Raw genomic sequence first — 11051 nt, forward strand, 5'->3', positions numbered from 1 at the left:
AAGAACATACGCATTAGAACCAGTAGCAAAGAGATCCCAAAGATAAGCAGAATAAGCAAATGAAAAAAATTAAAGAAAGCATAACAAGTCTCTAAGGATAAACAGCATAAGCAAATTAAAAATAATAATCAAATGACAGACTTGAAATAAGTTAAAAACATGATCCATTAATGATCCATTAAAAAATAATCTTACGATAAACAAGAATGGTAATTTAAAAAAACGAAAAAAAGAAAAGAAAATAAAAGAGTAACTAACCTTCTGGTTATCTAGGCTTTGTATTTGAGTAGTATTTTTACTTTGTATTTGGTTTCTTAGATCTCGAGTGGTAACTGATAGAGCAGTTGAAAGCTTCGGCTCTTTTTGCTATTGCTGATCCGATCTTGCCCAATCCAACAATTCCAACTGATTACAATAATTAGAAACATGATTAATTATTCAGCATATAGCTATCCAAATGAAGAAGAAGAAGCTGACCTGAAGATAATCTTTTAGTACAATGACCAAATTGATTCAGACTTCCTCTACTGAAGTGCTGTCATCTACATCTATATCATTCTCCACACCTTTCTCACCCAGTTTGAAGCAGTTGGCAATTCTGTTATAAAAAAACAGATTAAAAAAGCAAAAAGCAAAAAGCAATTGTTACTTATAAACGCAAAAAGAAAAAAGCAAAAAGCAACTGTTACTTATAAACGCAAAAAGCAAAAAGCAAATCTATAAACCTTTTTTTATTATTAATTTTAAAACTCGCATGTTTTGATGGTTAATTATTTGAGTTACTCTGACATTTGGCATTTAAATTTATTGTTTGGATAAGATGTGGAGTGTCAGAAAATGATTCCTTCCCACACCCAGACTTAACTTGTACTTAAAAACATGGATAATGAGAAAATAACAAGGTATTGCTATCAACCTTGAAAAGGAAATAAATAAGGTAAATTGCTCAAAATTTAAAAAGAATTAACATAGTAAAAATTATTAAACTAATAAAATATCTATTCTTTATAATGGTGAAATAAGTCAAATATTTATAAACTCTTAAAAAATAATTAAAAATCTCTAAAATAAAGATAAAATTCTAAATTAAACTAAGATAAACATCTAAAGCTACTTATTGTAAAACTACTGCTTTAGATCGGGTTTAACCCTTATCTTTACTTGGAGGCTAAAAAGCTGATGGCCCTGTGGGTTCCTACTTCCTAGTTGGGGCATTTTTTGTGAACACTGAAGCATATTATACAAAGCATAAAAATCCATGTTTTAGATTAAAGATAAAAGAGCACTTTGAAGGCAAAAACTATAGAGATGTAAATGTCTTAAAATTGGATTGGCAGCTTAAGCCTGAATATATGTGAATCAGCTTATGACATTTCAAGTGAAAAACCTTAGATAGCAGGCTACCAATGGAGTAAACACTGTAAAATTCTAATCCTCAAATACAAATATAGGTATCAAACCAAAAGTTATATATTCTAATATTCCATTTTAAACGATACCAAATTCAGATAGATATTTGATTGAAAGTTATCAGATAAAGCAAAGCTCAAACAACTATCAGAAAGATAAACAAGTCTAATGAAAATAACCCAGAACCTGCCCACCTACATTCCTTCGAATGGCTTCTTCATGATCCAAAACATCATCCGGAGTTGAAATCACAACATAACCCCACTGCACATAATAAGAAAATAAACAAGGTGAGTATCAAACTAGAAGATCTACCCTTGCATGACATGCAGATTCTACAAACATAGCTGCTGCATCTGCATTCTGTATCGAGCACTTTCTACATTAAATTGGCAATGAATAATTGAAACACCAGAGACACATGGATTCTTAACAAACCTGACGAGTTGGAAGTTTAAGTGTTTTGTATTTTTCGATATCCTTTGCTTTGATGTCCTGCCTGTAAGTGAGTGCCCGGCAATCGTTTACCCTTCCTTGTAGGTCAACTGTTATCCTGCCCACTCTATGTGGATCATGAACTTCGAAGTTCTTTATCTATCCTTTCAAAATACAATTTACAAAGAAGTCAAAAACACAGCCAGAAGCAATAGATTCAAAAGTAGCAGTAGCCACAACTGTAGGTATCATGACAACTAGATTCGCAGCCACTTAGTTCATGAGATTACAACAGCACTAATTCATCGAAAAGAGCATGATGCCTAATGGTTTTCAAAGCTTCAAATAAACAAAAACTACGGTTGACAAAACAAGGAAGAAATTTTGCATAATTCCTTCCACATCATATTGATAAAATAACCAGGCAACTGAAGATAGAAGCATGGATTCCAGTAATCAATCTAAACACTTAAGGATCAAGTAAAAGTGAAAATAAACCAGAATAAGAAAGGAAGAAGCACTATTATCATATCACCACTGCATCTTATTAATAAATACCCATTGCCCTCCAATTTCATACAAGATAAGCTTACTGAGGTGACAAAAAGGATTAATCTTCAGTTATTATGATAACTTAAATAGGACCTCAAGTAGTCGTTTGTTTCTTAACATACTAATTAGAGTTAGACATTTGTATTATTGTGGAGTCACCTAGAAATACATGTAATAAACAAGACGATCAATAATTCCATGATGTTGAGGCTGAATACACCTTTCCCCGCTAATCAAATTAGAAGGAAGCTGTGTTTTAGCAGTTCAAAACTTCACCCAAAAAGTTCAAATCAACAAAAGGTAATGCAAGCTTTTCCTTTTTTAAAAAAAAATAGAAACTTGTCTTTATGTCCATAATGTCTGATGAAATGGTAAAATTCACCAGCGGCTTTAATTTTACTTTTCCGATTCTAGTTTCTATTAAATTTTAAATATGACCCCTTTCTCTTGATGTGAAATAAATTTAACACTTAGCTTCAAAGGATACATTGATTTGATTGTTGTCAGAAAAGCACTTCCAGTAGTCGGGGTTCAAAACTTCAAATCCTCATAACCTCAAATATATACAAGAAAAGAAGGAAAAAAAACCTTCTGAGCCCATAACAAGAACAATATACCTCTTCACCCTACTCTTTCCTTTAACTGAAAGAGTGGCCAACAATATTTAATCACTTGAGATAACAACGAAAAGAAATCACCATAAAAAAAACTTATACATGTAAGCAGTAACAATCTATTTTGAGTTAAGCAATAACAACGAAAAGAAATCACCATAAACAAATTTAAGTCTAAATTTACCAATTGCTTGGGGCAGAGGAGGGCGACGGCAATGGTGACGCAGCAGAGAGTACAAATGGACGGCGCTGAGCAGGTGGTCCGACCGGCGTCTTCAGCAGCAGATGACTATGGATTTTGGGGAAATTTTAGAGATTAGGAAATTTGTGAAATTGGGGAAAATCTGTTTTGGAAGGAGGGAATGGCCAAGTATCGGGCAAGTAATAGGATAAAATGAAATAGAGGAAAACGACGGCGTTTTGCTAAAAAAATTGGACCTTTTGTGGCGTTTCCAAAAATTGCCGCTAAACCACTTAACTGCACACTAAAACGGTGACGTTTTAACTATTCTAAATTGTTTTTTGCGGCGTTTTTAAAAGCGCCGCTAATTCTAATCTATTGTGGCGTTTCCATACTAGCACCGCTAAATGCATCTCAAAACGGCAACGTTTCAGTTAATGTACATTGTTTTTTGCGCTGCTAAAGTTTAACATTGTTTTTTGTGGCATTTTAGTAGAAACGCCGCCAATGCTAATCTATTCCGGCGTTTGGTACCCTACCGCCACTAAAGATGCATTGTAAAACGGCATCGTTTTGATTAATGAAAATATGATTTTTGCGGCGTTTTCAAGTAAACGCCGCTAATGTTACTCAATTGCGGCGTTTTTCATATTAGCGCCGTTAATCCCTCTAAACAAACGGTGCTGTTTTGTTTTAAGTAATATGCTTGTTTGCGGCGTTTTTGTCTAAAACGCAGGTAATACCTTAAATAGTAATAAATTTTTATAGTTTAATTATTTATTAAATTACTTTAAATTAATTTTTGTTTTGCTTCTAACAATATATTTAATTTGTAAACCCAATACCGAATACCCTATAAACTAAACCGTAAACCCAAATACCCTAAACTTTAAACCTAAATTTTAAACTCTAAACCCTAATTCTATGTACCTAAATTCATAAACCATAAACGTCAAGATTTTTATTGCTTGTTTAAACCCTAAAATAATTTGATTTTTTTCTCATTTTTATCAATACTCCTTACCTTAAAACCATATATAATACTCTAAACCATATATAATACTCTAAACCTGTACTAAGACCTTAAACCCTAAATGGTAAACCACACAAATAACAAAATTTAAATTACTAAACCCTAAATCTAAAATAACAAACCATAAACTTAACATGATGACCATTAAACCCTAAACCATAAAAAACCTAAATCGTACGTAGACCTTAAACCTTACATATTAAACACTAAACCCAAAAATAAATTTAATCAATACTAAGTATTATTTCCACAATTTATTATCAATATAAGCTTTTACATTAATATCTATTTATATACACATCAACATCCATGTGTGAATATTTTTTGGGGATTTAGGATTTGGGGTTTATAGATTAGTACTGGTTAGGGTTTATATATATAAATGTTTTTAGAATTTAGGGTTTAATGTTTAGGTTTAGGGGTTTAGATCTCACAGCGTCGATTTTAACAGCTTGGTAACTTAAATGAAAATTTCTAAATAGTTTAGTAATCAATTTGTAACTTTTCATAGTTAAGTAACTAAAATGAAACTTTCTCATAGCTAAGTAAATGGTGTGTAGTTTATATTTTTTATAAAGTTAGTTTCAAATATCAAAATAAAATTGAATTCAAAACAAAAATAAGAAAATAATATGAAAATTAAATCGGATTGAATTGAAATGAGTGTTGGTTATCGTACTCGAAAATGGCTGCTCAACTTTTTATGGCGTTTGGATAAAAAATGGCGCAATATATCAACTATTGGCGGTGTTTGCTAAAAAAACGCCGCTACTTCTCAGTTTTTAGCGGCGTTTGGACTAAAAACGCCGCTATTACTCAGTTTTAGCGGCATTTTGAGCAAAAACGCCGCTATTACTTAGTTTTTTAGCGGCGTTTTTAGAAAAACGCCGCTAATGCATAATCTTTGCGGCGTTTTTTGGCCAAACGCCACTAAAAACGCCGCTAAAGCCCTATTTTCTTGTAGTGAATTGAAACCTGAATGACTGTTTTGTCAGCTACGTACCCTAAAGTTGGGTGACTGTTGGTGTAATTTGCCCTTTATTTAATAATAAATTTGTATTTAAATAGTATTAAACACATGTTTGATCTTTAAATTTTTAATTTTTAATTTTTTATATAAAAATAATATAAATTAACACATTTTCTTTAACACTCTTAATAAGAGAAAACTGTTTTTGTGAATTCATATGCAATGTGTTGGTCATGGTTTTTAAATAGTTTACTTGTAAGTCTCACTGTCTCACACCTCAACTCCATGATATACGTATGTTCAAAATATATTACATGAAGAAGTGTTATCAGTTATTTTGTCACACCTAAAATGTGAGAGAAAATATTTTATTTTAAATTTATTTCAAAATTTATTCAATAATATATATAGGTGGAGTGATAATAAATTTGTAATTTAATATTATTAAATATTTGTTCGATCCTTAAATTTGTAATTATTAATTCTTATTTAAAGATGATATATAAGTATGAAAATTAACACACAATTTTTGTGATAATGTTAATAAGAAAAAACTATTTATGTGAAATCATATGTAATGTGTTGGTCATCATCAAATACCAAATATAGAAAAATCACACTTCAAGCACAAGATTTAATCTCAATAAACATTCATAGAACACCCCTCACTTGTCCCGATGTACAATAAAAGTATGATGTGTTACTCGAGCACTTTGACTCTTTTACCAAAAACTTTCTTTTATAAAATAGTCATTTCGAAACATTTGGATGTTGGTCAAATTAGATCAACTAATTTTAAAAAGATTCCATGTTATTAAAAACCATTTTGGGTCTTTGAAAATATATATGGACATTGCCAAATCATAAACCAAGTGGCTAGAGTTTTTAGGCTTCAAATTGAGATTGCTCGGGTTGAGAGAAATAGGAGTTTTGCTAAAGCTTAAAAATATATTTATAAAATTACTAATCCAAATTTTGGATAATTAGGAGACTTTAGAGAGAATTTAATCATTTTAAAGTTGTTTGGGGGTGGTCGAAGGTGTCAGAAACCTAAAATGGACTCTGAAAAGTCAAAACAACTCAAAACAGTACAGTGGCTAGGACTAGGGGCACTTGTTGTGGTACATGTCCTCAGTTATGCCAATATAAGTCTCTGTTATTATAGATGAGAGCATTCTGTTTGACTTGTTGCGATACCTTAAAGGTCAAGTACCAATACCAAGACCCCGAGTGTAACAACCCGTTTTTTGATAATTGAGCCAGTAAGCATTATTAATTAATATTTATAAGTATATTATAGTATTTAATTAAATTTTGGTCTAATAATTTTTATTGAACGGTTAATTATGATACAAGGACTAAATCGTAATAATAGTAAAAGTTTAAACCGCTAAGGACTTTAATTGGTTGACGGCCAATGGGACAATTAAACCTATTTTAATTAGTGGGTAGTGGATGATAGTGCCATCGTTCACTTACTTTGGCTTAATGAGGATTATGTTAAGATTAATTAAGATAGTTAATTAAACATGTTTAATTAAGGGCTAAACTTAGTGTAAATACTAAATAGAATTAAAAAAAATGAGCATAGTGCTCTCTTCATCCATACGAAAGGGAGACAAGAAAATTAGGGTTAAATTTCCAAGCTTTTTTCTTCATTTTGGTAAGTGATTTCTAGCCTTTTCTTGTAATTTTTTTATGTTTTTAGAATCTCGGGAGTTTGATTTAGCTAACCCGGGGATTAGATCATAAAAATTTTAAAGTTTTAAAAATTTACCATTGATGTATTCTTCAATATTTTGTGGTTATTTGGTTAGATTTGAAGTTTAGATATGAAAAAGGACTAATTTGTAAAGTAAAAAAATTGTTAGTTTTGAACATAGGGACTAAAGTGTAATCATTTCGAATTTAGTATGAAATTTATGTAAATATAGGTATTATAGGGTTATATAAAGATGAAATTGAGATCAGTTTTGAAATCGAAACTCAAATTTAAAAGTTATGGAATTTTCGGTTTTAGGGACTTAATTGTATAAAATGCAAAACTTGAGGGATTATTCGATAAATGAATTTGCACTGTCAAATAACTTCAATATGCTATCAAATGATGTTGGAATTGATGATTGAATTAAATTATTATTTAGATCGAGATTTAAACCAATCTGAAGATATACAATGAAAATGGGAAATTGCATATTAGTCCCTAACATCTCATCAATTGCTATTTTTCCAAGTAAGTTCATATGATGTAATTATTTTTAAATTCTCATGAAATTTATATTAAGAACTTATGTACGTTTTGTTGGATTTTGAGTTATTTGTAATTTTGTACAAAGTGGTGAGATTTGGATTAAATTGAAAAAGGGTTAAATATGAACTTACATGATGAGAATTACTTCGATGAAACTTCGTAAATGTATCTTCACGTGGTTATTGGTTGATTTTTGATGATTTCGAGATCCAGCATTTATTACGGGCTCGAAGGTACATGTGACGTAGGTTTAGTTCGAACAAGTAACCTAATGTTGTTTTACAGGTTTAGTTCGAACAAGTAACCTAATGTTTAGCCTGGACGGGTAACCTGACACAAGTGGATATGTTTAGCACGGACGAGCACCATATGTATATTGAACAATTTGAAATATGTATATTGATCCTAAGCAGTGAATGGAGAATTTAAGGATAATTATTGAGTATATTTTCATACGATTGAATTGTGGTTAAATTGAGTATAGATGATATGGAATTTATGCTTGTATTTGAAATGTTATGTGATCAAGTATGGTACAAAATTACCTTGATGTTGTTGTGTTATGCCATGTTAGGTGGACTTGATTTTACATAATGTTTAGTATATCTATTTAATTGTTAAGATAAGTTAATTTTTTATATCGTATGAGCTTATTAAGTATTTGCAATGCGTATTCCGTTGTATCTGCTTTCCCTATAGATTTTTGGATGTTTGAAACGTGTAGGTCGGACCAAAGAGAAGCAAAGACCATCCATTCCCGAATTCGATAAACTCTTGATTGATTTGAACTTGGTTATATGTGGCATGTATTTAGGAGTGTCAAGTGGTTGCAATGTTAAGTATGTAGTATATTTGATGTTTGAATACCTGTGACAACTTTTGGATGTGATGAAATGTTTATGTTTAATGTTTTGGTATTTGGTATTTGGGTATGCAAATATGGATGAACATGTTCAATGGGATATTGCATATAAATTACTTGTTACATGAATTGAATATATGGCTTGAAAGAGATTCAATAATTGAATTGGTTGAAGTAGTTCTTATAATCTTGTTGTATTTTGGTGCTAAATGTGGCATTTTGGTTTTACGAATTGGTTGGGTGATTAAATGTCAAGTTTTTGTATGTAAATGGTATGTTTTGAACAGGTTTATAATTTCCAAAAATGCATTTTGTGGTCATATTTAAGAGTTGGTTTTGAAGTAAGTACCAAATGGCCTATTTTGCACTACACGGGCTGCCACATAGCCATGTGACGAACACGAGCTAATGCCACGGCCGTACGAGTATTGTAGAAATTTTCAAATTTTAGCCACATAGTTGTGTGACTATTGGAATAAAAAATTGAATGTTTTACCACACGACTTCTGCAATACCCTTCACCCGGTTCAGTTGCTGGACTCGAGCTATGGAGTACTACAGTCAAAGCTGAAATAGAACACGTTCAATTCACATTGATTAATTCAAATAAATATAGAATTACTTCATAAATACATAATTAACATTCAGACTAAACATGAGTCACACAATGATAGTCAATTCAATGCATAATCATTAAATATAACTTTTCTCGGGCCTTAACTGAGCTTATATATGCTCTAATATCAACCTAAAATTTAACTAGGACTAATTTGTAACATTTCCAAAATTACAGATCAATTAAATCATAAATAAATCCTTCAAATAATCAATCATTTCACAGACATTCAAATTTATGATATACAATTAAATTTGAGTCTTATTCAAGCTTACGACAGCTCTTAAGTTGACCCAAACATAAATAAGGATCAAATTTAAACATTTTCAAATGATAAAGGTAATAATGTAAAATAGGGGTCACACGGACTTGTAACCAAGTTGTGTAATTCATTGTGATAGTGTGATTCAAAATACCAATTTCACCAAAAGATATATGGCCGTGTAACAAATAAGAACTGTGTGACTCGAACGACTCCTACATTTCAGTGGTCACACGACCATGTTACCAGTCAACCATACTACATATAATGATCACATTGTCAAGCTTAACAACTTAAATGTGCAAAAACCAACTATTACTTATATCAATACATGCATTTAGCCAACTACTAAACCATTCAAGCATACTACATGTAATGATCACATTGTCAAGCTTAACAACTTAAGTATTCATAAAGTACTCAAACAAGACACTTCCATCTTTTTAACATTTCGAACTTAACCAAAACATGTCATATATCAAATTCCTAATCACGTAGCCAATATGTCTCATTGGCACCATTTCACAAAAATGTTATAAGCATAACAAATCATTCAACTAATTTGGTACAAATCTATACCATTCCTATCACATTAATCCAACTCTTTTTCACCTTCAAATTAACCATCAGAGAGTTTCAAATATAACATATCACAATGCCAACAAACATACTTAAAAAGTCATAATAAAGCATCCAAAACCAATCACATTCTTACTTCAAACATATGAATACCTCAATTACTTAAAATGTACAATTCAAGCTCTTATTATATATAATATATAAATCCAAAATAGGTATATTATATAGACCATATCATCACCACTCAAAATAAACACATTTTCATGTCAAAACCTATACACATGCCACATAATCGGGTCTGGAACACATTAAAAGTCTACCGAGACTAAAGCTGAATAGTGTGAGCCTTGGGGATAATTCAATAGACACATTCTGCAAATGCCAACTACAAAAACCAAAAAATGAAATAGAGTAAGCATTAAATATGCTCAGTAAGTTCATAGGTTTAAAACAATGTAACTTACCTTAATTCTCATATTACAAACAAAGTAACTAACTAAGCATTTTTCCTGTTACCACAATTCACAACAATAAGTGAGATCATCAGAAGCAAGTCTCAAAGTAATTCAATTTATACAGTGCCATTCAACTCAATTTAATGTCATTTAATCAGTATCCTCAAATATTTATATACTTCAGTTACATTATTCAATCATCATAAAACATATCAATTCAGAACACATATCATCATTTTAGTCATTTAACACTTTCAATTTATTCAATTCAATCCAAATCAATAATCTTTCGTCGAAACCTTTGAGTAGAAACAACATTTCCAATGTTCCAATTTCAAATAACCAATTCCAATCACAAATATACAATATTAAACAATAAGTTTCTTTTAACTTTGACCATTTAGCCCAATGAATTTGATGAACATATATGGATACACAAGTAACCACCCAAAACACTTGATTGCTCAAACGAGCTATAGCATCCATAAACACACCTAGGCACTGAGCGTCAAGCCCGTAGGCTTCACATCCCTCTAGAAACAAACCTAGGCACTGAGTGCTAAGCCTGTAGGCTTCACATCCCTCCAGAACACACTTGAACCTTCGTAGAGATAAACTCGGTAGTTTGCAACAAATGTTGGATTCCAGTACCATCAGTGGATTTCTCATACATCTATATCACATCTCATATAAATCTCATACATCGTACGAATAACCCTATTGGTATGCCAATTGTATATTATCCCATTGTTTATTTGGGCACGATTTACACATCAATATCATTTATAAGAATTCATTCCATTCCTCACATTTTGTACCGTTCCAACCACA

The 11051-nt window shown here is 31.2% G+C and overlaps 1 protein-coding gene across 1 annotated transcript; it reads right to left on the reverse strand.

The window, feature by feature from the left end:
* Positions 1 to 305: 305 nt before the first annotated feature.
* LOC107917356 (40S ribosomal protein S15a-5) lies at positions 306 to 2004 on the reverse strand (the record flags this gene model as incomplete). The annotated part of the gene is made up of 4 exons (XM_041104334.1): positions 306 to 405; positions 478 to 598; positions 1597 to 1674; positions 1849 to 2004. Coding segments are annotated over 3 exons (261 nt in total), but the record flags the coding sequence as incomplete, so codon positions are not given.
* Positions 2005 to 11051: the final 9047 nt, after the last annotated feature.

The sequence above is a fragment of the Gossypium hirsutum genome, chromosome A01 (genome assembly GCF_007990345.1).
Source record: "Gossypium hirsutum isolate 1008001.06 chromosome A01, Gossypium_hirsutum_v2.1, whole genome shotgun sequence".
In the NCBI taxonomy this organism is placed as follows: Eukaryota; Viridiplantae; Streptophyta; class Magnoliopsida; order Malvales; family Malvaceae; genus Gossypium; species Gossypium hirsutum.